At 52.7% G+C, this 25,301-nt stretch overlaps 9 protein-coding genes across 9 annotated transcripts; 5 read left to right on the top strand and 4 right to left on the bottom strand.

The window, feature by feature from the left end:
• Positions 1 to 115: 115 nt before the first annotated feature.
• Positions 116 to 1,933, bottom strand: BDP81DRAFT_375000 (apurinic endonuclease). The gene is made up of 3 exons (XM_060586709.1): positions 1,471 to 1,933; positions 804 to 1,415; positions 116 to 739 (listed from the first exon to the last, which is right to left on the bottom strand). Exons 1-3 carry the CDS (start codon positions 1,823 to 1,825, stop codon positions 300 to 302), a joined length of 1,407 nt encoding a protein of 468 aa, XP_060445555.1. The 5' UTR covers positions 1,826 to 1,933; the 3' UTR covers positions 116 to 299.
• A 511-nt stretch (positions 1,934 to 2,444) lies between these two features.
• BDP81DRAFT_320123 (diacylglycerol acyltransferase) lies at positions 2,445 to 4,063 on the bottom strand (the record flags this gene model as incomplete). Its single annotated transcript, XM_060584499.1, has 2 exons — positions 2,445 to 3,755; positions 3,818 to 4,063. The coding sequence occupies 2 exons, from the start codon at positions 4,061 to 4,063 to the stop codon at positions 2,445 to 2,447; spliced, it is 1,557 nt and encodes a 518-aa protein (XP_060445554.1).
• A 1,294-nt stretch (positions 4,064 to 5,357) lies between these two features.
• BDP81DRAFT_428690 (kelch domain-containing protein) lies at positions 5,358 to 8,052 on the top strand. Its single transcript, XM_060590448.1, has 4 exons — positions 5,358 to 5,752; positions 5,832 to 7,328; positions 7,380 to 7,649; positions 7,708 to 8,052. Exons 1-4 carry the CDS (start codon positions 5,705 to 5,707, stop codon positions 7,981 to 7,983), a joined length of 2,091 nt encoding a protein of 696 aa, XP_060445553.1. The 5' UTR covers positions 5,358 to 5,704; the 3' UTR covers positions 7,984 to 8,052.
• Positions 8,053 to 8,360: 308 nt separating this feature from the next.
• BDP81DRAFT_394577 (WLM domain-containing protein) lies at positions 8,361 to 10,030 on the top strand (the record flags this gene model as incomplete). Its single annotated transcript, XM_060587979.1, has 3 exons — positions 8,361 to 8,493; positions 8,544 to 8,715; positions 8,764 to 10,030. The coding sequence occupies 3 exons, from the start codon at positions 8,361 to 8,363 to the stop codon at positions 10,028 to 10,030; spliced, it is 1,572 nt and encodes a 523-aa protein (XP_060445552.1).
• Positions 10,031 to 14,714: 4,684 nt separating this feature from the next.
• On the top strand, positions 14,715 to 15,913 carry BDP81DRAFT_31087 (uncharacterized protein). Its single transcript, XM_060583676.1, has 2 exons — positions 14,715 to 15,210; positions 15,328 to 15,913. Exons 1-2 carry the CDS (start codon positions 15,020 to 15,022, stop codon positions 15,632 to 15,634), a joined length of 498 nt encoding a protein of 165 aa, XP_060445551.1. The 5' UTR covers positions 14,715 to 15,019; the 3' UTR covers positions 15,635 to 15,913.
• Positions 15,914 to 16,172: 259 nt separating this feature from the next.
• BDP81DRAFT_319893 (uncharacterized protein) lies at positions 16,173 to 17,149 on the bottom strand (the record flags this gene model as incomplete). The annotated part of the gene is made up of 2 exons (XM_060584478.1): positions 16,173 to 16,789; positions 16,885 to 17,149. The coding sequence occupies 2 exons, from the start codon at positions 17,147 to 17,149 to the stop codon at positions 16,173 to 16,175; spliced, it is 882 nt and encodes a 293-aa protein (XP_060445550.1).
• A 922-nt stretch (positions 17,150 to 18,071) lies between these two features.
• Positions 18,072 to 18,856, top strand: BDP81DRAFT_319980 (uncharacterized protein; the record flags this gene model as incomplete). The annotated part of the gene is made up of 3 exons (XM_060584486.1): positions 18,072 to 18,220; positions 18,390 to 18,495; positions 18,770 to 18,856. 3 exons carry the CDS (start codon positions 18,072 to 18,074, stop codon positions 18,854 to 18,856), a joined length of 342 nt encoding a protein of 113 aa, XP_060445549.1.
• Positions 18,857 to 21,314: 2,458 nt separating this feature from the next.
• BDP81DRAFT_319600 (protein disulfide isomerase) lies at positions 21,315 to 22,882 on the bottom strand (the record flags this gene model as incomplete). Its single annotated transcript, XM_060584448.1, has 2 exons — positions 21,315 to 22,690; positions 22,753 to 22,882. 2 exons carry the CDS (start codon positions 22,880 to 22,882, stop codon positions 21,315 to 21,317), a joined length of 1,506 nt encoding a protein of 501 aa, XP_060445548.1.
• An 867-nt stretch (positions 22,883 to 23,749) lies between these two features.
• BDP81DRAFT_428678 (uncharacterized protein) lies at positions 23,750 to 24,321 on the top strand. The gene has a single exon (XM_060590447.1). The coding sequence runs from the start codon at positions 24,040 to 24,042 to the stop codon at positions 24,286 to 24,288; it is 249 nt and encodes an 82-aa protein (XP_060445547.1). The 5' UTR covers positions 23,750 to 24,039; the 3' UTR covers positions 24,289 to 24,321.
• Positions 24,322 to 25,301: the final 980 nt, after the last annotated feature.

The raw sequence follows: 25,301 nt of genomic DNA, 5'->3' as shown, positions 1-25,301 counted from the left end.
CCTCCTCGAGCCTGAGGTTTCGGTGGATACATGAAGTGCTTACTTAGTGCCTAATTCAACAGACGGGATTGGCAGGGTAGCAAGGTCGTTGAGACGCCTCATTACAGAAGCTCCTAGATGTCCTGGAGTGTCACATAAGTCTCAGAGGCATCAAGTCTGTCACTGAACTATGTCGTCTCTCAGTTGTTGGTCCGAATTTATAATTGGAGTTTGCACGTAAAGTACTCAGCTATCTATCCATGGGGTTCATGAGGTACATATTGATACACAGTCCAGACATTCAAGCCAGTTCAGTCTTCTCACTCGCTCTCATCATCACTCTCAACCTTCTTCTTCCTACCCTTTCCAGCCGCCGCGCCCTTCTTCGCGGCACCCTTGGCCCCCTTGGTCCCCTTCTTGGCATCCTTCTCGGCCTTGCGATCGACCTGGTCCTGTATCTTGTCCCTCTCTCCCGCGCCCTTCTTCTGCAGCTCCGCCTCGAGCGTCTTGAACTCTTCGCTCTCGGCGTCCATGCCAATCATGCTCTCAAGGAGCTTGATCTCGTCCGCCCACACCTTCTTGTCTTCGACGGTCTTACCGTTTGCGTCCTTGTGGTCGATGGGCGTCTCGAGGACCATGGGGAGGTTCTGGAAGGGCTCGTAGTTGACGAGGGTGTGGAAGGCGCGGAGGCCGAGGAAGCCTGTGCCGATGTTGGCGTGGAGGTCGCGGTGGGAGGCGAAGGGTGCCTTGCTATCGTTGACTTTGTGGTGTCAGTATTGGCCATCTAAAGCGCGAGAAACTTGGACAAGGGGGTTTGCACTTACGATGGAAAGCCTTGAGGTACTTGTTACCAATAACATCGTCAAACTCCTTCATCGTCTCGTGGAATGTTTCCGGCGTCCGTAAGTCGTATCCCGCAGCAAATGCATGGCATGTGTCAATACATACGCCGACTCGCTCCTTATCCTCGACCTTGTCAATGATTTGCTTCAAGTCCTCAAACTTTGTGCCAATGACGTTCCCGGTCCCTGCCATATTTTCCAACACGGTAATCACCTTCTTCGTCGCCTTGTGCGCGGTATTGAGCTGTGTGGCGATACGTCCGCACGCCTCCTCGCGAGCCTCTCCTCCCGTGTTGCCCGGGTGGAAGTTGTACAGCTTGATGCCCAGCTGCTCGCACCGTTGCAAGTCATCTATGAAGCTCTTGTATGCCTGCTTCGCCTTGTCGGCGTCCGCCTGGGCGAGGTTGACGAGGTATGAGCCATGGGGGAGGACATGTGCGCCGGCATCGTAATCATTTTCCTTTGCGAGGGAGACGAATTGGTCTTTTGCGTCGGCTGCCAGGGGAGGGCTCTCCCATTTCCTCTGTGACTTGAGAAACAGGGCGAAAGCATTGGCACCGATGTTGACGGCATTCTGAATCGAGTTTTGTACACCTGTGATGCTTTTGTCAGCGCACAGGTTCGAGAAGAGGGAGTCGCAACCACGAACCGCCAGCACCGCTGACATGAGCGCCAATGTACATCGCCCTCTTGAGGGAAGACACCGCTGTCCTGTCTGCCAACGGCATATCGTCCTCCTTCTTCGCCTTGCCCTTCGCTGCTGCAGTCTTCCTCTTCTTCGCGGGCTTCTCTTCCTCTTCCTCGGCGCAACTTCCGCAGGCCTCGTGCTCGTCGTCCGAAGAGACCTTGCGCTTTGCCGCTGGCTTCTTTGCGGTGATGGTCTTCGTCTTCGTAGCAGCAACAGCCGTGCTCTTGGCTCCGTTCGTCTTCGTGGTGTTTGTCTCTTCGACCTTGGTCTCGACGACTGCTTGCGCCTTTCTGCGTGCAGAAGTGCGGGGAGGCATGGTTTTTTCTCGTCTTCTCAATTTGCGCCGAGATGGATGGTCTTTCGCAAAGAGATTGATGTTAAGAAAAAACAATTCTCAAAAGATTGAAAGGAAGAGGAAGCGATTGCGGGAGTAGAAATCGAGACTATCAAAAAGCAAAGACTCGTCGTCGGCGGGTCGGTGATTAGCACGCGTCGAGGTCCGCGTCATACATGCGCGGTGTCAGGTGACTTTAATGTGCAATTGAGCATGCAGCTGTAAAGTCTGTGCTCTACCTTCCTGCTAGGATACCTGACGGTACCGTGCTTTACCTTACTTCAATTAAATCTCGCGGTCGGGCCGAGGTAGAGCACACAAAATAGCCAAATCGTATCGGTATTTCAGACGACTACCAGTAGTTTGGATTTTAATCAGCTTTCAATTGAATACCGGAATGTCTGCTATAACCATGCCTAGCCATCCCGATGCCCAGTGTACTTTGCTTCCCTTTTTCCACCCGAATATCCAGGCGCCAAATTCAACCGCCGCTGCCGTGTTTTGTTTTGTGTAAGACAAGAACTGAGTACTAAGCTCAAAGGAGATGTGTAAGGAAACCAGGAGAAGCCACCTCTTGTAGCAGGTGCTATGCTAAGGTACTTTAGGCAATGAATTGAAGCTCGGCCTTGCGCTCAGGCACGAATTGGTCTTTGTAAGTGTCCCAGATCTTCTGAAGTTCAGCCATGTACAATTCGTGTAGCCGGTCAATATCTTCCTGGGTAGGTTGTGCTGTGGGCGAAGTGGTGACCTTGATAGGCTTGCCAACCACGATGTTAAGCGGTCTGCGATACGGCATCATACCAACATCGTAGTTGAGGATTCCCCGGCCATGGAGAGCCGGGAGAGTGAACTTGAAGACGCGAAGCACAAACATTTGAAAGTTGTGCACCCAAGGATGGGTCTTCGGACTGAGTTGGTCGTAGAGGTCGTTCTCGCCGAAACCCAGAACGGGCACAAGGTCAGCTCCAGTCCGCAGGGCCATTTTGATGAAGCCCTTGCGTCCCTTCAGAATTAACCTGAGAGTTCCAGGTTGTGCCTCGAGCGACTCTCTTGCACCGCCCACAACGATGGTAACAGCCCGTCCCATTCCCTCACCGTTGGCTCCGCCCTTGCTCAAGGTGTTCCAGATCGACTCCTTAGACACAGATCGGACGCCCATGAACAGGATGTAGTCGCGGTAAAAGGGGATGCGGAAGTTGTTGTCGAGCGTCAACAGTGAGTTGGTGATCCCGGGAAACTTCTGGGCGAATCCGAGGGCATTGGTTGCGAATGCCGCGAAAGCGCCGTGTGAGATGATTCCATGAGGGTGATAGCCGAAAATGTACTTCCTCGTCGGTGGAAGATCGTGGGTCTTGTGAAGCTCGGCAGGGTAGTACTCGGCGAAGAACTTCCAAATCGGAAGCGATCGTAGCCATTCGGAGCGGAGCTTCAGGTTGCCATTGGAGGCAACGCCAGAGAGTGACAGGTGAATGAGGTAAGGGACCAAAAGAGGCCAGGTGAACGGGATTGCCGCGAGGAAGAAGAAGATCGAAACGAATGTGAGGATCGACAGGCCATGGAAAAGGACGGCTCCAGTCTGGAGCCGCCGCTGGAAGGGGACCTGGAGGGGTGCGAAGCGAATGCCTGCAGCTTTCAATCCAAATCGATGGATGTTCCTTCGTCCGTGTGCTGCGAGAGTGAGGCGCGGGTAGTTGTCGTCACTCATTCCCTTGACGCTTGTTGAATCCGATCGGTCGACATCAAATCCATCGACGAGAGTCTCGTCTGCGGTGCCTTCGCTACCAAAGCTCTTTTCGGGATCCAGAGCATTGCCGTTGCTGTCATTCTCCTCGACCTTACTGCCATTGCTCCTCGCCGCAGATGGAGATCGTCCATGGCCTCTGCTTGGGCTTTTCGGGGAATCGTCTAGGCCCTATCGAGGAAACCATGGTTAGACAAAAGCCGAAGCAGCTGCTCAATCTCATGTCGACTTACAGTGGCACTGTACTCGTGATTGGACTCCTGCCTCTCAGCGGCAGGTCTCTCAGTATCATCAGGGGTCTGCGTGTCGGTGGTGGTGGACGCTGGTGGCCCAAGCTCTGGAGCTTCTGCTACAACGTTAATCTTGCTGTTCCCAGACTCAGCTGCCTGCGACGCGAGTTGAGGGTTGCTGAATTTCTTGACAGGTTGCCTCTTGGCTGGCGACTTGGAACGAGCTGCGGAACCCTTCTTGCGAGGCATGATGGCGTGTGTTGGATGATGGCGGCTCGTACGTCGGTATCGGCAGTCCAGATCGTGGGAACGTGTACAAAGAGAGGATGCGGAGACCAGAGGTGTTTATAAAGCAGGTTGTCTCTTACCTGAAATGACAGCCACCTTGGTCCCGTCTCCAAAGTTAGACATGGTTGCGTCGGCGTCGGATGGCGGCAGGGCCGGACCTCGGACAGGCGTGCGGCGTGGGCGTAGGCTGAGAGCTCGGAGGAGACCTCCTTTGCTAATCGAAGACCCACGGCTTGATTCAGTAAGGGCGGTGGTTTGACCAGCGATGATCGGAAACTTTTTGGCGCACAGGGTCCGAAGTCTATGAGGGAGCGGGCGAAGGAATGCACAAAGGGAGGGCGGAAAGGTTGCTTGGTGGCAGCTAGCCTGATGTTGCGAAACGAGGGCAGGTTGGGTGCATTACGCTGGGTGCGGATAAGAGAGGGACGTGGGAGCATCAGCAGCTAGCACCCTGGAGCTGCCGCCAATGACGATGACGTTACGGATAGCATCCCGTCCGCATGCCGGCAAGCGGCTGCAGTCTACGACTGTCCCCCTGAGCACAGAAGTTGGCCTTTGTTCATAAACTGTGCATAAGTGCGCATAATATGCGAGATATGCATAAATCTCGATATGTCGATAAACACCCCGGTCAGACTCAATCCCATCTCACCACCACTCAACTTCTAATTCACATGTGATTGTCAAGCTCACAACTACCCTCTTTTACTCACAAGAATAAGGTACGATGGTCACTTCAAGTTGATCAAGCGGCATTCAGAATTTCTTCCATCTCAGCGACCTGCAGACTGCCTTCGAAATGAAGCAGCTTCCACAGAGGATTCGACAAGGCTTCGTGGACAGTGGGCTTGCACTAGATGCTCAAAAACGATCGACGCGACTGTCTCGAACATAGCGTTGTTGAGCTGTTGGTCTGAGACTTGCCTAGCTCGAGCAAAGCTATGGGATAAGGAAACAAGCACAACGCGGACGAGGTACCTCGCATGTTCGCGTACGCCTCCCTGGGACCTTGGCCAGAGCTCCTTTGCCATCCTCAACACTGGCGAAAAGCCTCAGTGGGGCTGGACCAGCTCAAACATGTGAAAATCACCAGCTATTCGCGCGCCAACTTGAAGGGCAGAGAGACAGTGACCAGTCAGCTTCCGGCCCGTGCCAAGTCAATTATCGAGGGATCGGGTGAACGGCAGGGGGAGCACGCGACATTTAAACCTACCACTGAGCCGGCAACGTGAACGCCGCATCAAGATTCATTTTGCATGGATCGATCTCCTCGTGCGAGAGAATCACTATGAACAATCAGTCGACCTCCTGGCGTCAAATCCGGATCTGTGGCTTCGAATGCTTGCAGGATGGACATCCAGAGGTTATCTATCAATTCGCACTGTTTCTCGCCTCCAATATGACGAAGAGCACAGTAGATGCGGAGAGACGAGGACTGTATCGGCCAATGCAAATTGCCCCTCCGTGACTGGACTCAAATTTTCCCCAAGAGGATGAACCCCACCATCATCATCCCACCATTCACCCCGCCGACGTCACAAACGTCAATATTTGACCTTTTCCGTCCCTACGTATCACAACTCTTTGCACAACACCTTCAAAATGGCCAAGGCTAAGAAGGGGAAGGGTGACGAGAAGGCAGCTAAGCTAGTACGTGTTCCACTGCCTCGTCTTCAAGGGCCCCCCAAAGCCAGGAGAGAGAATCCGTGCCTAACTTGACATGGAGTAGGCTGCAAAGAAGCAGAAGCAGGCCAACAAGGGCGAGAAGAAGGCGAAGACCAAGACTGCAAAGCTCGAGGGGAGCGATGCCGAGGATGTTGACCTTGAGCAAGTGCTCGAGGAGTACAGGAAGCAGCAGGAGCAGTTCCTCAAAGTCACAGAGACCGTGTGCGAGGGACCGCCCAAGGCCCGTTCTGCTTCCACCATCATGGCCTCGCCCTGTGACAGCAACAACTTGCTGCTCTTTGGCGGCGAGTACTTCAATGGCTCGCTGGCTCACTTCTTCAACGACTTGCACATCTACTATATCAACCGGGATGAGTGGAGGTGCGTGACGTCCCCGAACGCCCCCTTGCCGCGCTCCGGACACGCGTGGACGAGAGCATCAAACCCGAATCATGTCTACTTGTTCGGCGGAGAGTTCTCGTCGCCAAAGCAGGGTACGTTCCATCACTACTCGGACTTTTGGCGGCTGGAGCCTGCCACGAGAGAGTGGACAAAGATTGAGTGCAAGGGCAAGACGCCTCCGTCCAGGAGTGGCCACCGCATGACATACTGGAAGCAGTATATCATCTTGTTTGGCGGTTTCCAGGATACGTCTAATCAGACCAAGTATCTTGCCGATGTGTGGATCTTTGATACACAAAACTTCTCCTGGCACAGTCCGACTCTGCCTCCTGCACAGTTGAAGCCTGATGCCCGGTCTTCTTTCACGCTTCTTCCCCATGAGCAAGGCGCTGTTCTCTACGGAGGTTACTCGAGAGTGAAAGCTACCGTGGCAGCCAACAAGCAGGCCAAGGGTTCAAGCCAAGGACAGAAGAACATCTTGAAGCCAATGGTTCATGATGACTGTTTCTTCCTGAGGATGTCTCTGCCGGCTGAGGGATCACCCCCGACGGCGCCTCCAGTCGTTCGCTGGGAACGGCGCAAGAAGCCTGCCAATGCTCCCAGCCCCAAGCGCGCAGGCGCTACCATGGCATGGCACAAGGGTCGTGGCATCCTGTTTGGTGGCGTACACGATGTCGAGGATAGTGAAGAGGGCATGGACAGCGAGTTTTTCAGGGAGCTTTTTGCGTGGAACATTGAGAGGAACCGCTTCTTCCCGCTCGCTCTTCGCAAGGCCCGTCAGCAAAAGAAGTCCAACCCGGCTGAGCAGCGTGGAGGCCGTCGTGCTCGTGCCCAGGATCGAGAGGAGGAACTCCTCCGTCAGCTGGCTGCTCTCGAGACTGGCAAGTCTTTGGCAGATGCCGACAACATGGAGATTGAGAAGAAGGAGGAGGAGCCCGATGAGGATGCGAGCCCCCTGAGAGAAATGCCGATTACGATGGAGCTGCCGCACCAACGGTTCAATGCCCAATTGGCTGTGCAAGATGATGTACTCTACATCTACGGCGGCACTTTCGAGGCGAAGGACCGCGAGTTTACTTTTGACGACTTGTATGCAGTGGATCTTGGCAAAATGGACGGCTGTAAAGAAATCTTCAACAGGCCTGTCGAGGACTGGATCGTAAGTCAGATCACTGCCGGAACTGGGTTCACTTCACTAATAGCACTTCAGGAGTCCGAGGACGAAGACGATGATGATGATGAGGATGACGACGAAGATGACGAAGACGATGAAGATGAAGAAGGAGACATCGAGATGGAAGAGGAGGACAAGAAGCAGTTCTACACGCCGAGCAAGCGCAAGAAGAAGCAGGGCGACGAGACCTCCGTTGCCGGCTCGGAGACGACCAACGCAACCTCCTCGACTGCTGCTACGAGCGCGACAGAGGACGACGATACAGAGGCGACCGAAACCGTCGATGACGGTCTCCCGCACCCAAGAGTGAGCTCTATCGGCACTTATCATCGAGATTTCAATCAAGCTAACCAACAAATCACAGCCCTTCGAGACAAGACGTGATTTCTTCGTGCGTACCACGAACGAGTGGCAGGAGATTCTAATGACCAACCTTCGCTGGAATAACATCCAACCGGAGACGCTCGCCATCAAGGAGATCAAAGCCAAGGCCTTTGAGCTCAGTGAGGAGAAGTGGTGGGATTGCAGAGAGGAGATCACGGCGTTGGAGGAGGAGCAGGAGGCCGCTGGTATTAGTGAAGTTGTGTCCCTCGCCGAGAGAGGTGACGCTAGTGCTGCCGGTGGTGCCAGAAGACGATGATCGTTTCAGCAGAAAGATGCAAATAATTTTGGAAAATAGAAATGCTGAACAAACAAAAGTTACATGGCACAAACACTTGCTTCTTTCCTGACGTACGTTAACTCAGGCAGCCGTGTTGCCCAGGTCCAGGCGAGTGGTGGCCACCAAAACGCTCGGAAAGTGGGGCACGTGACTGCGCGTCACTCCCGCTCTGCCGTCTTTTGCCCCTCGTCACGTCCGGTCTTAGACGCATCACTCCTTTTCATCAGTATTCCACTCCAGGTATTACTGATACTCAATGAAGAACAAACAGTCTGCCAAACTCAAGGCAAAAAATTACATGGTTCCACGCTTCATACTGTTGAGAACACTGTCCCCAAGTCCCTGTCAGTGTCACTATGCCGATCGGCATTCAGCGGCTGAATGCGAAACGTTCGCATCCAAACGACCGCATCATCTTCATCAAGCCTCTGGAAGGTCGCGATGAAAAGATCGCCCAGGATTTTCTCGAAAGAATTGCTGCACAATGTCGTGAGTGGCTCCTCCTGTCCTCAAGGTTGGGCCCAGCTAACCAGATTTAGTACCCATCATGAAGGAGCACCACCTTTCGGTGATGTCTCTAGAACAGTACGAATTCAACAGGGAATTTGTCGGCAGAAACTTCAACGCCGGTGAAATCATTCAGCTAGTGCTCAAGTCGCAATCAGGACGATGGCTGCCATTTGAGTACGTCCAGATGGTGATGATGCACGAGTAAGTCTGCTGCTGTGTCCTCGGTGACCCCTTGCTGACTGGACAAAGGCTTGCACACTGCAAGCAAATGAATCATTCCAGGGCATTCTGGGCCGTTAGGAACAACTATGCCGAGCAAATGCGAGGGCTTTGGCAGCGAGGATACTCTGGCGAAGGCCTCTGGGGTCGTGGTGCCCTGCTGGGAACAGGACAGTTCCAGAACAACGTCGCACTTCCCTCTGAACCGCTGCCGGAACACCTGTGTGGCGGCACATATCGATCCCGTGGACGCAAGAGGAAGGTCAAGCCAAAGTTGTCCTACAAGGAGCAAAAGGAGCGCCGAATCCTCAAGAAATTTGGCGCCAACGGCACGGCTCTGGGCGCCGACGAGGAGACCAAGGTCAAGCTGGAATGCGGCAAGCGCACGCAAGCGAAGCCTCGCGTGGCTGGGAGTGCTCGTGGGCGTGAACTGAGAGCCGCAGCGGCGCTCGCACGATTCGACCAGCCGAAAAAGGAGCCCGAAGAAGACATCAAGAGTGAGGTCAAGGACGAGGACAGCGGCGAAAGCGAGTACGAGGATGATCCGGCGGACATCAAGAACGAAGACGCCATCGATATCGATGGCAAGGTGATCAAGGATGGTAAGGGCAGGGGCATGATCAAGGTCTGCGAAGACGAGAACCCCGATGACCAGGACGCTCAGAATGAGCTACAGGAGTTACAGGCGTCGGTGAAGCAATGGCGACAGACGCATCTCAAGTTCAAGCGCGAGCCCGTGGACGAAGCTGAGGCTGCAACTGTGCCACCGCAAAATCGAGTAGCAAAGTCATCACAGAAGGAAGTTCCGACGATCCGGGAACCAAAGCAAGAAGTTCTTCCTCGAGTCAAGGTCAAGGAGGAGCCGGATGACGATCAGGAGGCGCCAATTTTAGATATCGCGAGCGCAACCTCCACAATCAAGAGAGAAGCGCGAGACGGACCCTGGTCAATAGCGACCCGTCATCCGATCGCGCCGCCATCGGCCGAGAGGGTGACGGCGACGGCAACGGAGTCAGCGACGATGCCAGCGCCAAATTCTAATAGAGCTGCGGCCGCAACGACGACGGCCGAAGAGAGACAAGAAAGTGAGGCCGAGTCCATCTGTGGAGTCTGCTCGTTTGCCAACTGTGCCCTGTCGATAACGTGCGCCGTCTGCTCCCACGTGCTGGACCCGGCAAGCGTGCCGAACGCCTGGCGCTGCGAGGGCGCCGCGTGCCAGGGGAGCCAGTATCTCAACCCCGGCGACTTTGGAGTGTGCGGTGTCTGTGGGCAGAGCAAGCGAAAAAAGCAAGGCTGAGTTTGATCGGTTCACGACGTGATAAGGTTAGGAGTGACACAGGACCTTTGCAGTCAAAGAGATGAGTTTGAGATAATGACAAATTGCATGTGTTGCTAATCAACCGTGGTACACCGTATACTCGCAAACAATTAGACAAGAAAAAGTATGTACGGATCTCTTGGGCAGGGAAAAGGAAGCAAACAAGTCATGACTTTTGATGAGGCGATGAGCGCATGTTAATATCGAGTCACTATCCGCACCCTCGTCAACTGACTAAGTGACGGGCGGTAGGCGGTAGGCGGTAGGGCTCGTTCCTGGCGGCGCAGGGCTCAGCTTTTTGTGATTGATCTGTTTTCCAGGGACGAATAGTTATTCTGGGAAACCTTTTCCACTGCGCTTTTCCTACTCAAAAAAGAGGAAAGCGGGAATATACACCCCTCGTACGCAATTTACGAAAATGGCTCTTATTCATCTACGTAGTAAGACTGATATGTCAACTCGTCAAGTAAAGTTTTGCGGGTGGGTTCGTCCGAAAGTCAAGTCACGCTTGCCACGGACAGGCTCAGCATGGGATCCCCTTCGGCCACCAAGGTCGGGCCAAGGGGGGGGGGGGGTAATAAGGACGAAACATGGAGAAAGAGCAGGCCAGGCAAGGCGGACAGCCGATCGATGGGGCCAGGGGGACTTTTTGAAGTGGGCTGTTGATCATGAACTACGGCTTCGCCTACGGATACTGTATGAATACTCTACGGACACGAATACCAACTATCGCTTCAATGACTGAAGAAAGCTCACGATTCAAGTGCAAGTCATGGGATCGCATGGTGGGCAACATCAGATATCTATCCGTGAATCGGGCCCGTCGAGCAGAATGCATCATTGAGTATGTCATCATCAGCTCGGGGATCGCCAGGGCCAAGCGAAGACGCGGAGCCTCGCTTACTCGGCATCTGGGAAAAAAGAACCTGGACAGTGGACTGGAGATTTCGAGGAGTCCGAAGAAGGAAGGACGAAAAAATATGGTTAACAGACCAAAAGTCTGGGCAAGCTCGCCAGAGTGTCTGATAAACAACCAGATACACAGATGACTGATCGGTAAGTAATAGCATGGACAAGAACCATAGACCCAAGAGTTAAGACCACCATCAGCAGTAGTAGCGGCGGGGTGGGGGGTTAGAAGTGAATTGCACTCTGTGCCTATTCTCGGGGATCTTCTATATCGCTGCGCATCCTATTAACCGGCAGCAGTTTATCAAGATAGTTGAGATGAAAGAAGAAGCAAGCAACACCCGACCTTGGGCTGAGCTTAAGCTCCGGCCGGCCTTTTGCAGTGCAAGGAACCGCGTCCGCATCATCATCGAATAACCCCGCGTTCGTTGCCTTCTTTATCCTGCAGAAGTGCAAACAAGCGCTTCTCAAGCTTCTCTTTCTGCAGGCGGGAAAGATATTCTCAGCCTATCGTCTACCGTCGACCACCAAAGATGCACTCCAGAAAGGGGAGGCGAGTCCGGGGCAACTGCACGACTGTGGTAGGTGGTATTCGCAGGCTCGCAGCCCATCCCCCAAAGTCGCGCCAGCCGTGGAGAGACGCGGGAATACCGGGATAGGGGACCCCACCGGTCGAGTTTCAGAAGGCTTAAAATGGGCACCTAAGAGGTCACCCCACACAACCGATCACCCAATTTGGCCACTTTTTGTCCTCCTTCAACACCACCACCACCACTTTCACTAGGTACGTCAAAATCAATCAAAAACAAATCGCAAATATTATACTAAAATTGCTAATAGATTCACCATGGTTAATTATACGAAAGAATAAGTGAAAAACGCGGTTAATGATATCTGTAAGGGTAAATCGATCCGGAAAGTCTCTATCGACTAAGGAATCCCCTATGCGACGCTCTCGGGCCGCATTAATAATATAATTATACGGCGGAAGTTAAAAAAAAAGACTACTAGAAGTTAAGTAAGACTAAGAGGTTATAAGTAGGCAAAAAGGGAAAAGATAAATAAGTTGAGGTACGAGTTGAGATAATCAGAGAATCGATTGTATTGATGATTATTCTATGATATGGTAGGAAAGTGTAGTCTATATATAATATAAATATCACATGTAATTATATGTAATCACATGTAATCACATGTGATGCTTAAGTCCGAGCATTTATTATTAAGTTTATACGAGCATATGTGCCTGCCGGCGCTTTAACATGTATATGTAAAGCGTATTTACGTACGGGCTGTACGTGCGTACAAAGCGTTGTATCTCAGTAGATACGTACTTCAGTTGAGCCTCTTATTACTATATAACTTCTTAAGCACGTAACTCATATAGTACCTATATTTTTAAATTATAAATATATCATTAAAATGGTGGAAAATTAATAAGTCTAAATATATTTATAAAATATCTATAGCCCTTATATTCATTAAGATATTAATATATATTTTTTATATCATAGAGTACTAGTTTTAGGATACTAATTAGGTATAAGTTTTAAAATTTTAGTAAATATTCTAAGTCTTATATTTAGTAAGGTTAGTAAGCAATTAGATGCCCAAAACTTTGCCTTAGCTAATACTTAAGGGGTTATAAAGGCACTAGAAGTTTAAGTTAGATTATAAAAGCTAGTACCGTAAGTAAAAGTTAAGTAAGATCTAAATAAACAATTTATATAAATTAAGGCTATTATAAGAACGAAGAAGGAGGTCACAACACGCTCTACGCGGCAGATCACGGAACTAACAGTAATGTCGGGTATACTAGAAGCTTTTTTTACCAGCATATGTTCAGAATTTCAGCTTTAGCAGCGCTGTGCCACCAAAAGACCAATTCGCCGCCATAAAGTTCAGAATGCGAAGTCTCGAAAAGTGGCCAAATTGGGTGATCGGTTGTGTGGGGTGACCTCTTATCGCCTGGGCCGAAAAGAGTCGAAGACTACCGTTACTTGCAGCAGTTGCGAGAGAGTCCCTACCGACGACCGCTACCGCACGAATAAGCTAAGGACGCCTGCCGCTGTGGAGGGAGGGGGGGCGTGGCTGGCGGCCTACTCAGCGCTGGCCCTGTTTCACCTTGCGACTCCGGATGACCGCCGCCGTGTCGATTGGACGGCCAAGTGATCACCGAAACTTATTCCTTCAAAGATCCCATCCTTCTGGGAATATTCCTGCTCTTCAAGGAACTCTCAGGGGACTTTGACTACCACCTTACCTTCTGTGCTTCTGCATTTACGCTGCAGACCAGTGTCCGATCATCCCTTCGGCTACGTCCATCACCGTCCCATAGTTGGCTGGCAGGGCATGATGGAATGACGATGCTTGGCTTTGTCCGATGGAACGCTCCCCTCTCTCTTCCCTCAGGTCCCCTTCCTTCCCGTGCCTTAGAGTTGATATGTGGTGTTACCCTTGCAAACTCGCCCAGTATCGAATCTCATGCGCCCAGCGGCGTCCTAAACAGCGAACCGGCGATCCGAGGACGGGAACGACGCCCCATGTCCTGGCCATCTGGCCACAATATTCTGTTAAACAGTCAGAGACTCAGAGTAAGAGACCGTCATAGTGAAAGCTGACTGACTAAGAAATGCCTAGCCAGGAGAAAGAAAGAGAGACTTTGGTTTCATCCGTTCACACAGCCATACTGCTCTTGGCAGCAACCACTATACCTACACTAAACACAGGCTTTGTTTTTAGTGACACCTACTCTAATGATACTAAGGTTCATAGGGAACAACCCCCCTTCGGACGACAGCGTCAGCCCCCGTCAACGCCTTCAGGTACAAGAACGTGGCGGACTTGAAGTTATACTACACCACCGAGGTCGAGTACTCACACATCTGTCTACTCGAACGAGTCTCGAGTCTCGACTCACGACTCTCGGGTAAGCACATATTCAAACCTGCGGCAAGCGGGCCATACCTGCAAAGGCACAGAAGCGATCCCGGCGCAGTTCTCTTTGGGTAGTGGAAAAAACCGCCCAGTTTCAACTTTCACCCACCTTACCGGGCCGGCAACAGGAAAGAGGAGAACCTGTGGCTATGGAGAGTCCGGGCCTACAAGACTACAAAAGGCACGCAAATGGCAACGCAATCCACGCAACGCAAGCAACGTACGCACGCACAAACGTGACAAACGTCTGTTCCGTCCCGCAGCCCGCTCCCTCTTCTTTCCTTTCGATTTTGGGAAGGGAAGTCAGGGATCCATATTGGGATGGGGCTCAGAGCTCCATCTTCGAGAGGCGGTTACCAAGTTCAAGGCCATTCTCGCGGATACTGTCAGCCAAGTTTCGCGCCACCCCTCCCCCCTGGGACCCTCGCTCTTCATTGCGACATGGGGAAGCCGGCTCTTGGATTTGCAAAGACTGGGGTCCAGGGTCCAGGGGGTGTGCAAGTGGAAGTGAGGAAGTTTACAGAGTAATACCTTACGGATGCAACCTAGTAATAACTCACCAGCCCAAAGTGCTTCGCGGGAAAATCATTTCTGGTTTGTGAATATGGCTGTTTGCGAAACCTACTTAGTGGCTTGCCCGTCCTCCCTATTCTCTCTTCCACCCCTTCTTCTGCTTCTTCTTCCAACTTGAATTGTTCGAAACTTGTTTCTCTTTCCACATTCTTTTCGAAAGAAACAAACCAGACAGTTTGTGGACAATCATTTGCCTTCCTTTTTTCTAACCAACTTTTGATGATCTGTGATCTGTTCCATTCTTTCTTCCAAGAAGCCTTCTTCGCTCCGTTCTAAAAGCAAACCTCGTCTCGACGACCAAAAACACCAAACTTACAAACCAAACTCACTCGAGATATCTCACAATCGATTACCAGGCTACTTCGAAAGTCTCTCACAACTCCAGAGTATCGACCTGTCTATCCGTCATAACCAAAACGAACTCTCCGAAACGACATCCCGCTTTCAGCCAACCCACATCACAACTGAGAGCCCTCACAAACCTCGAACGTTTCACCTACACCCAAATCTCTCTCACCAACCCAACCTCTACTACCAACAACCGCAACCATGTTCTCCACGCTCATCCATACCTTTGTCCTCCTCCTCACAGCCATCGCAGCCCTCGCCGCCCCGACCGGAAGAAACAACTGGCCCCGCTTTACCGTGCCCCAGCAGCACTTTGAGGTCCTCAGCATGCGCATGCAGGAGCCCGTGAACCCGGCCGCCATGGTGGAAGCCACCTGCATCGACCGCAACGCGTACGTTCCCTTTCATCACTTACACAAGATCCTATCCATGATATCTCACATAAAATCCTACCACCCCCCTTTCATCTCAAGTAAACCTCATGAAATCATCACTAACATCAATCCTAGCCACATCGTCTTCCACGACCAAAACGCAGCAGAACTCGCCATCTGCGGCAGCATCTCCGGCTCCGTTGCCGCCTGCCACGGAAACCCCTCAACCACCGTCGGCCAAGCCGGCTCCGCCCGCTTCGCCCTCAAGACCACCGTCGAGGGCGCGAGCATCACCATTTCCAAGAACAAGTGGGAGCAGTGCGTCCGCGCCGCCCGCGACAAGTGCCCCACCGGCAGCCTCCGCGCCGTCTGCGCCGGCGGCGCGACGGCCGGCGATGTGGAGTTTACGCTCAAGAACTCGTTTGGCATGGACGACTTGTAAATGCAACGGAAGCCCCCAACGTGGCTTTCACTTTTTTTGCGTGCTCTGGCGGTGGATGAGGGGATGTTATCGTATCTGATGTGTTTTTCCTTTTCTTACTTTCTTCTCACAGAGATTGTTCACTTGGACTTGGATACCTCGTTTTTTTTCTTGCTATAGGCATTTTCTATGCCGTGGCTTCATGATTTTGATGAAAAGGGTTCCGGGATAGGAGTTTGTTTGCCGTCTTCTAGGGGCAACATCTTCTACAGTATATATATATATATATATATTGCGCTTGTAAGACACAAGCGCATCTGTACAAATGCCTTCTAAAGGACTTTGTTAAAAATCCAGGCCCGTTGGCGATCAAGGCCGTCCAATTCAAATCACTTTTATCCATCCTTTTAAAATAAACTTGACAAAGGGGGGTATCATAACGCCTCGCAATTCCAGTTTCCATGCTTATCCCATATCCAAACATACCGTGAGCGGCAATGGTAATAGCGTGTGCTCCTACCAAAGCCATACCACAATACCCAACAAGCCCCTCGCTCTCTTAAATACCATACCTCGTGAAACACTCCTCCCGATGCGTCTCAAGACAATCCAAGGCACATACCCTCGTCCCGCACTTCATACACTTAACCCGGCCCCAATACCCACACACCTCGCAGAAAGTCCGCTCAGGATACCGCGTATCGTCGTCGCCCCACTCGGCCCGCGCGTCCCAAAAGCTCGACATCGGCCGCGAAAGCAACCACTTGAGCTCCTCGTCCGTCGGCATCGCAGGCACCCGCGATACCAGCAGCGGATCGTCGTCACCAGGATGCGGCGCCGGACCAGGTTTCTCATAGGGCGTGAGTACCGGGCCCATCGCCGTTGTTGCCGTCGCGGAGTCCTCCGGCGCTACTGACGGCGCGGGCGTCATCTCGACGTCTTCCGGTTCCGCTGGCGTCCTGGGCGTCGATGTCTTGGAGCGCTTGGTGGCGTTGCGCTTGGTGTGCTGGTTCGGATGGGGCGGTTTGTTGGCCGGTTTGGCTGTGTGCTGGTTCGGGTGCGGAACGGGCGCGTTTCCGGCGTGGGAGAGGAGGGCGAGGTGGTCGTCGCAGTGGTTGTGGAAGGTCTTTTGGGATTGGAGGATTTTGCGGATCGCTGGCGTGCTCTTGTTCTGGCCTGTGATCCGCCGTTAGTTTGGCTGTCATGCTGCGCTTTACTACAAAGTGCCTCCACGGCGCATTGAAAAGGGGTGGAAGGAGGGGCAGGCATACCTCTCGCGGCCTTGGCCGGAATGGGTATCGAGGCATCACGACCGCCGTCGCGGTCCAGCTGCTCGAGCTCCTTGCGGATCTTGGCTTCTTGCCGTACGGTGAGGTCTGAGGCGGAAGGGTTTGCTTTGCTGCGGGCGGCGCGCTTGCGGTTGGCGGGTTGGAGGGCGGCGGCGGCCGGGTTAAGGCCCGTGTCGGGAACGTAGGCCCATCCCGGGGCGTTTGTGACTTTGTTGCTGGCGAGCTCGTAGACGCCAAAGTTGTTCATTTCGAGGTTGAAAGTGTTGTGGCAGGGTTTTGGAGTGGGTGGATGAGTGTGGTGGGTGGTTCATGGGTAGTGAGTGGTGTTGGTGGTTTGCCTTGGAGCTCTCTGGAGAGTCTCTGAGCTTGAACTTTTTCTTGTAGCGAATCAGAAGAGACGACGTTGAGTGGCTGATTATTGGCCAATGAGAGTTTGTTGGTTACAGACAAGCACTGAGCTGAGAGCTTCCCCAGGTTGTAAGTCGAGGCCGCGGTAACTTACTATCAACGATCAAACACCTACAGACCTGGTTCGGAGTAAACAATTCAATCAACGTTGAAAAGGTAGTTCGACGCCGTGACAAGTTTCCATGCCCTCAGAAGCCGACAACTGCCGAAAGCGCCCTTGAGCTGCATTCCCGAACCCCCTTCAGTGGATCATGAAGCCACTCCCCAGAGTCCCAGACAATCCCCAGCAAAAGCCGGCTGCTCGGCCGCACAGTTCTGGCCAATAGGATACCGTCAATGGCGTCCCGGCTAATCCCGCCCTCTTTGCTCTCGCTGGTCCGGCGCAGGCGGAGGCGGTACCTGACTGAGGTACCTCCTCACCTGCTGCAGCGCCGCACCTCAGCGGCGCCGCAGAGAGGGAGAACGACGTAACACGGCTGGGAGAGAGCTTCCAGGTTCCCGCCCAAATTACCCGTACCTCGCCCCCAGAGCACCGACCCGACCTCATCGAACTTGGTCTACGCCATCCCCAAACCCCCGTAACTTCTTCCACCACCACAAAACACAACATCACCAACATCGAAGCAAGCCGACCGAGCTCCCCCTTCCGCATCCTCAAACGCCGCGCCCAATTCCGACCGGGTCGCATTCAATCCTCCGCCCGACAGAACCATCCTCCCTCCCTAACCGAGCTCTACGCACGACATCACCCGAAAACCACAATGGCCTCCCGCATCGTCACCCGCGCCCTCCCCCGCGCCTCCGGCCTCCCTCTCCGCGCCGCCCGCAACTTCCAGACCTCCTCGCCCTTGCGCGACGCCGTCGCCGCGCCTCTGCCGGCCCGGAAACCCGTCGGTGCTTTCCGTGGAGGGTACGTCTTGAGCTTCTCGTCTTCTCCTCTTCCTTTGGGGCAGCTATTCCTGTGTCTGGTCCACGGGACCCAATTGGGTCCCGTGAGGGCTTTAGGATGCCGAAAACCGGCCCATGTCTATTCGAAGAAAGATGATGAGGTCTTTGCTAACGAATCGAACCTTTAACAGTCTGTTTGGCTTCTTCCTCGGCAGCTCCGTCGCCGGCGCCGGTGTCTACTCTTACATCCTCCAAGAATACAAGACCTCCAACGAGCTTTTGACAGAGGATATCTACGTGCGTCATTACATCTCATTATCTACCTTCCCAGCTATCCCCCGAGTCTCTCCGCGTCTATCACCCTGGTCTCTCCTCCGTTCTTTAGAAGTCCTGGTCGTGGCGTCGTTTGCGTCTTGTGCGCTGCACCGGAACGCCCCCGGCGCTCTCTCGCTACAACACTGCGCGACCATCCTCGCCTCCTCTGCTCTCTCACTACCCTGGGGATACCATTCATCACCGCCACAGACCCTGCACAAATATTCAGAAAGCTAATCAGACCTTGTTACTATAGGCACTTCAGGCCGCCGTCCAGCGCGTGAGCAAGTACGTCGAGGTATTGGAAGAGAAGATGGACGCCATTGAGCGCAAGAGGAAGTAAACGTGGAGGTCGCAGCGTTTGTTGAACTGAGAAAAGTAGGGAGGATGACGGGAGTGTGACGAGGAATCGAATGGCCGAGGGTGACGCCGTGGTAATGGACGGTCGAGGTTTTTCGAGGCGAAAACAGCACAAAAAAGCAGCACAGCACAATGGTTACGACCGGAATTTTTCCAAACAACGTCCGATTTCTTCTCTTTCGTGAGGTCCTTCCGATTCGGCGGTAACGGTGTGTACAACGTGTCGTGGAAGTCGAGATTGAGATGGGCTTGTGTATATCAAGACTGTAACAATATGCTTTGCCAGGCGCGGAGTTCTTGGGAGTACATGCTCAAGCGCGTTTCTTTGCCGTTGTACGTTCTTCAAGGGTATAAGCTGCTCCTTCGTCTTCACTCGGTCAGGCAGATTCGGATGAGGCCCATCATCTGGCAAGGCGTATTTGACTACAGCCTTCCCTTCAATCGCTTCCTCTTAGGTTTGGCATCTTGTGCAATCCAAGAAGTTTTCGACAAGCCACTTGTCTGAGCTCCATTCACCGTTCAGACAGCTATCCAGGTTGATTCCATTGGAGGACTGCAAAATGGCCATATGACGGAACGACCATCCGTGTTGTCAACAGTTCATCTCTTCGCCTTCGGATGAAAATCCCTGGCGCAAAGGTTGAGATTGTCTTACCCTCAATTAAGTCCAATGGACAATCTTCCCCCGCTGGTTTTTTTTTTCTTTTCTTTTCTTTTAGATTATCAGGTTCTCAAGTGGGAGGTCGGTCTCATTGTATTCTTTGATCTTTCTCTCTCTCTTATTTTAATTTCCTCTGCTGTTGATTCCAACTTATTCACAATGATGATGATTGTTTTTTTGAAAATATCCTCCTTTCGGTAAATTGCCGCCTCCCGCATTTTGACAGAACATGTACTCGTACGCAGTGTAGATTATGAATAAAGTCAAGGGAGTTTTCGGTCAAGACTTGGCTGGAAGTCCAACACTCGGTCCTACAAGTTCGGTGACTTCTCTACCTTTCAGCCCCTCGAACTTCATGCCATCTCACAGACAAGCAAAAGCAACTATGGCTTGATACTTTGCTCTGGGATCATTCAGACGGGCATAGTATCTCGTAACTTGCCAATATTTCGACGAAAGATGGCAGGTTTTGAAGATTGTCTGCAAATTAGACCTGCAAGCTGCAGCATAGGTATCACAGCACTACAAGAACTTGGGGGAGCTTACAACCATTCAAGCCCGACTATGCATACAGTGTCATTTTCTCTTTGGTCCTGTCGTCCTTGAGACATTGGGAAGGGAATAAACCAACCTACATAGGTACTTCATCTACCTTGATTAACAGATCTCATGGGTATCCCCGAGTGAAGCAACCAGCGAGGAGAAAGGCAGAGCGAAGGGCCCAACTTCCACCGATTACGGCCTCCCAGAACTCATCAGCAGCCCCCTTTTCTTTTCTTGCCTTTTATTTCCCTTCCACTCGGTCAGTAATGGACCGCACAACCGGCAGACGTTTTGGAAATAGTAACAAGGAGGGCAAGAAATATTCTCATGAGGTGTGTGTATACTCAATCATTTGGAAGTCTGCTAAGCGTTTCCATACAAAGCCTCTGCAAATATACGCCGGGCCACGAAAGGGAACAACGCACGTTGTTGAGGTTAATTAGATATTTACGTTCCGAGGTGTATGTATACATATACACAATACTCAACCCGCGGTTCGTCTTCCCGATAGCCGCCCATTCACATCTAGGTGGAGTAAGCGACTCCGACAAGACTCATCTTCAGCCCCAAAGTCGTAGCAAAACACCCGGCACAGGCGTCCATTACATCAAGATGCCACACTTCCCATACACAAACGAGCACAATTTTGAGGAATCTTCCGAGGTGAAGTGACTTCGTTGCCCCCCTTATCTCAAAGTAACGACGTCCACCTATATTGTTATCCCCAGGCTTTTTCAATCTGCTACGACTTCTGAAGCAAGCCTCAGAACGATATCATGCAACGGGAACGAAAGAGCAGGCTCTTGCTACAACCTTAGAAGGCCAGTGATATCATCGAAAGTTGCGGCGTGAAAAGCGACTGTGCTGGGGAGAGTCATAAAACAACATGCTCGGCGACTGAGACCGAGAAGCTTTGTACGAGAATCTGTGACTACCCTTGAGCAAGTAGTAGGCAGGGGTGGTGTACGACTCTCGGTCTTGCGGTATTGATCAGTCATCCCCAGTCAGTCTACATACGATAAATTTTCTCGTAGATTTTTCGAACATTCAAGTAGAAAGGCTCCAGGTCACGATTCATTTAGTAGATGGGACAATGTTTAGACATGTGCTCGAATTTCATAACGTTAATTTACCCGCAGACCATAATGCAAAGAGTCGACCTAACGCGCAAGAGGTATATAGTCCCTATCCCATGGGACGTCCCAAAGTGTCACTTCATAATGAACCCAGAATTATTTTACAACTCATCGTGAGCATCCTCCTTGACCTTCTCAGCCTCCTTCTCGGTGGCAGCAGGGGCGGCCTGGCTCTCCTCGGCGCCCTCCTCCTTGACGGAGACCTCGGCCTTGTACTTGCCGTTCTCCTTGACGAACTCGATCAGGTCCTCAATGGAGCGGGAGCCGGAGTAGGTGACGGCGGCATCCTTGTTGCCTGCGGGGTAGAGCTTGATGGTGGGGAAGCCCTGGATCTCATCGGGAACGTCGTTGGCAGTAGCGTCAACCTTGGCAATGACGACCTTGTCCTTGAACTCAGACTTCTGGTACAGCTCACCAAGCTCCTCGTACTTGGGGGCCAGAGCCTTGCAGTGACCGCACCAGGGGGCGTAGAACTCAATCAGGACATCCTTCTTGTCATCAAGGACAATCTGCTCGTAGTTCTTGGCGACAACAACAGCGACGGGGCCGTCGTTGGACTCGGGGATGGGCTCGGACTTGATGCTGGGCTCCATCTTGCCGGAGGAGAATTCCTCAACAAACTTGGCGATGTCATCGTGGGTGATCTTCTTCTCCTGGTCAAAGGGGAACTTCTGGTTCTTGACGGTCTCCTGGATGGCGAAAGAGGGGAACTTGTCGGTGGCGAGGTTGAGGTTGCCGGCGTGAGCACCGAACGCCTTGGCGTCAATGGTAGCGAAGTTGATCTTGCCGCGGTACTTCTCAGCGATGGGCTTCAGGGCGGTGCCAAGCTCCTCACGCTCCTCGGGGGTCTCGGCGAAGATGTAGGCGAGGGGAAGGCCAGCAGACATGTAGCCGGAGTAGGTCTCGGGGCCGACCTCACCGATCAAGGGGGTGGCGGCGGTCTGGGCGAAGGTCTCAATGGCCTCAGCGTCGAACTTCTCAGTGAAGGTGGCCTTGCCCTCATCGAAAGACTTGTAGAGGACAATGGCAGGGGCCTTGATGCCCTCGGCCTCAGCAACAGCGGCGTCGTTGACGCCACCGAAGAGGTAGGTGTCGCGGAGCTTCTCGGCGACCTTGGTGAAGGTCTCGTTGGAGGCCTTGTCAGCGGCGTCGATGTAGGCGACGAGGACGACCTTGTCGGCGGTCTTGAACTCCTCAAGGGTGTCCTTAGTGAGGATGGAGACGGCAGGCAGGGACTGCTTCACCATGTAGGAGGTGATGGCAGCAGCCTTGCGCTGGCCGGAGTAGGGGGAGACGTTGTCGGGGCCACGGAAGACCTTGAGGGTAGGGTAGCCCTCAACGCCGTACTCCTGGCAGAGGTCAGACTCCTCAGTGCAGTCGACCTTGACGAGCTTGATGTTCTTCTCCTTGAGAGAGGTGGCGGCCTCCTCGTACTCGGGAGCGAGGGCCTTGCAGTGACCGCACCAGGGAGCGAAGACTAGAGGTCCACGATCAGTATGTATTCGGCTCGAAGGGAGCTGGGCTAACGGGGAGACTCACACTCAGCGAGGACGAGGTCGTTGGTCTTGATGAAGTCGGCGAAGTCATCCTTCTTCAACTGAGCAACATCGGAGGCGGAAACCGCAGCAGCGGCGGCCAAAAGGCCAAGGGCGACACGCTTGCAGAACATCTTGATCTTGTGAGGAGAAATGTTAGCTTTGGTACAAGCGATTGGTGATGCTATCTCAGAGAGTGGCGATGGTCTGGGTGATTCGTAGAAGCAAGAAGGCTTGGAGACTCAATCAAGCCTCAGCAACGGTAGAGCTGTTTTGTGATTTTGCAGCGGTGGCGACCGTTTGCTGCTACCTGAGGCGACCGATGAAGCTTGGTGATAGCTTGAGGAGTGAGTAGGAAATTGAGAAGAAGCTTACCTTTCTTTGATCTGAAGAATGAACAGTGAAGAAAGAAAGAAAAAAAAGTACACTCGTGGAGAAGGCGAGGCTGTCAAGTCTAACTTCAGACCGTGGTGAATGGGGAAGGCTTTGGTCTTAAGTAGATGGTGGAAGAGGTTCTGGAGACGGATTCCGGATTTCTAAAGGGCAATTGAGAACAGGTGTCCCTTTTTCCAGGAACCGCCCGTCAGCTCATGCATTCACTCAGGCGGCTGCAGTGTCTGTGGTGGATGTTCCCCCATCCACCCCTCTCCTCTTTTTGGGCTAAGTACTCATAGGTCTCTTCAATCGTGTAATTAGAGGGATAGTACGTGTAGCGAGTGATCCGGTACTTACCCCAATCCACAAGCGGGCCCGTGCCCCTAAGGTACCTTATGGTTGTGAGGGGCAAATTCGCTTCCACTCCCCTCCTTTCCAGGCACTCCCCCCACCGTTCGACCGCTAGGAACACCAACTTACGGTGAATTGATAATCAAGCCAGGCTGACCTCCGGCCGTTTGAGGGTGAAGCTGAGCTAAGGTAGGAACGGTTGCCCTTTTTGCCGTGAAAAGGTAAGCTCAGTTTGCCATCGTCAGGTACCTACCTAAGCTTTCTACATTGGCATCGCGCTTATTTCTGCCTACACCAAAGTCCCCTCTCTGCTTCCAAGTCTCCGCCAGTGCATGAAGAAGATGCTAGAGCTCCACGATCCGCTTGTCAGTAGTCCTTCGAGGCCGAGAGCCTCAAAGGCGAAATAGGCCGGGGGGCAAATGCGCTCGGAGGCCATTGTCATTGACAGCCCGCCCCCCTTTCCTCGCGTTCCGCCTTATGCCTGGGCGGTCTGAGACAGACGGGACATCGTTGATCGAGGAATGGCTTTCAACATGGCACAAGCACTGGCGATGGCACAGGCAGCATGAGCCAGGACATCTGCCCCTCAAACCACGTCTTCTCTCCGACCTCCATCCCATGTTCTCCCAGTTCCAGCCCGGACCAACTCAGTGCGCGCCAGGCTCGGGTTGGTTGTGACGGGAGTGTGTGGTGGTGGTGGACTTATTCCATTCCCGTTTGTGTCTCTTGCTCCTTCCTCTACCGTGAAAGGAATGCAACGCAGACACAGCCAACAATGGGGTCCGTCGGTCCTGGGGGCGGCAAGGTTTCCTAACGTCCCAAAGGACACATTTCCACGTTTTGCCGTGTACAAGTAGGTAGGTAGAATAAGCTCTTCGGTGTATTTGTTGCCTTGCAAGCTTGTCCATACCGGCACAAGGAGCACCCCTCTTGCCATTGGACCTGTCCGTGGGATTCCAACGACTCCACCACCCGCCAAGCTGCCCTGCCGGCTCAAGATCCATCGGCAATGCTACCGTGGAGCGGATCACTAAGCCAGATCTGGCCAGTTTCGGCAGCTTCTTATTTGGTGCTTCGACTCGCAGTCCGACAAAAGATTGGAGGTGGCTGCTGCGAGAAGCTCCAGCCACCCATTACCGCTCACGCTGCTCTACTGGATACCGTGGTCAAACCTCCCAGCCTCATTTCCAGGGTCCAACATGGCAATATCGACGCAACTATAATTGCACCTGCGATGCTGCATCTGGACCTTTGAGTTGGGCGTTGCCGGAAACCACGACAACACTTTTGAGCGACGGCAGAGGTATTCAGTTGCAAGAGACAAGCCCACAAGACTCGAAAAGTAGTACTCACATCGCCACATTTACGGATAGTATTTTCGCCTCTACGGAATAAATCCCGAAATGCTACTCCGTCATGTCCGTTTGCTTCGCTGCCTGCAAAGTGGAACCGTGTCCCGAACAGCGCAGCGGCTGACATGCTCCGCGTCACCCCAAACTCTCCATCTCATCTTTGCCTCCGACCCGGCCGCTCCGCCGCAAGTGGGGTCCTGACGAGGAAGCTTTCAGAATCCGTCTCATGGTTTGTGCTATGTAAATGGTCAGACAAGACACATGCTGGCTGGAGCGCCGTTCGGCGGCATCGTATTCCAATTTCCGTATATTATCTCGCAAGCCATTTGTCGCGTCACCGAGTCGTTCAACCATCAATGAGGCTGAAATGCGAAAAGGACAGATGTCAGTTCCCTGGAGGAAACGTGAGCATTGTATCCGTACTTTATCCCATATCGAATCTCGCCCAGGAAATTACCCACCACATAAACCGACT

Source organism: Colletotrichum phormii, assembly GCF_030913505.1.
Source record: "Colletotrichum phormii strain CBS 102054 chromosome Unknown BDP81scaffold_10, whole genome shotgun sequence".
NCBI classification, from domain to species: Eukaryota; Fungi; Ascomycota; class Sordariomycetes; order Glomerellales; family Glomerellaceae; genus Colletotrichum; species Colletotrichum phormii.
Note: the sequence above shows the minus strand (reverse complement) of the source record. Positions and strands in the feature narration are given on the sequence as shown.

Coding starts and splice junctions, on each gene's coding strand:
- BDP81DRAFT_375000 (XM_060586709.1), bottom strand. CDS start 1,825: ATGCCTCCCCGCACTTCTGCACGCAGAAAGGCGCAAGCAGTCGTCGAG. Junction 1,416..1,470: donor TCATGTCAGCGGTGCTGGCG/GTTCGTGGTTGC, acceptor AAAGCATCACAG/GTGTACAAAACTCGATTCAG. Junction 740..803: donor GTACCTCAAGGCTTTCCATC/GTAAGTGCAAAC, acceptor GACACCACAAAG/TCAACGATAGCAAGGCACCC.
- BDP81DRAFT_428690 (XM_060590448.1), top strand. CDS start 5,705: ATGGCCAAGGCTAAGAAGGGGAAGGGTGACGAGAAGGCAGCTAAGCTA. Junction 7,329..7,379: donor GGCCTGTCGAGGACTGGATC/GTAAGTCAGATC, acceptor ATAGCACTTCAG/GAGTCCGAGGACGAAGACGA. Junction 7,650..7,707: donor ACGGTCTCCCGCACCCAAGA/GTGAGCTCTATC, acceptor AACAAATCACAG/CCCTTCGAGACAAGACGTGA.
- BDP81DRAFT_31087 (XM_060583676.1), top strand. CDS start 15,020: ATGTTCTCCACGCTCATCCATACCTTTGTCCTCCTCCTCACAGCCATC. Junction 15,211..15,327: donor ACCTGCATCGACCGCAACGC/GTACGTTCCCTT, acceptor CATCAATCCTAG/CCACATCGTCTTCCACGACC.
- BDP81DRAFT_428678 (XM_060590447.1), top strand. CDS start 24,040: ATGAGCCAGGACATCTGCCCCTCAAACCACGTCTTCTCTCCGACCTCC.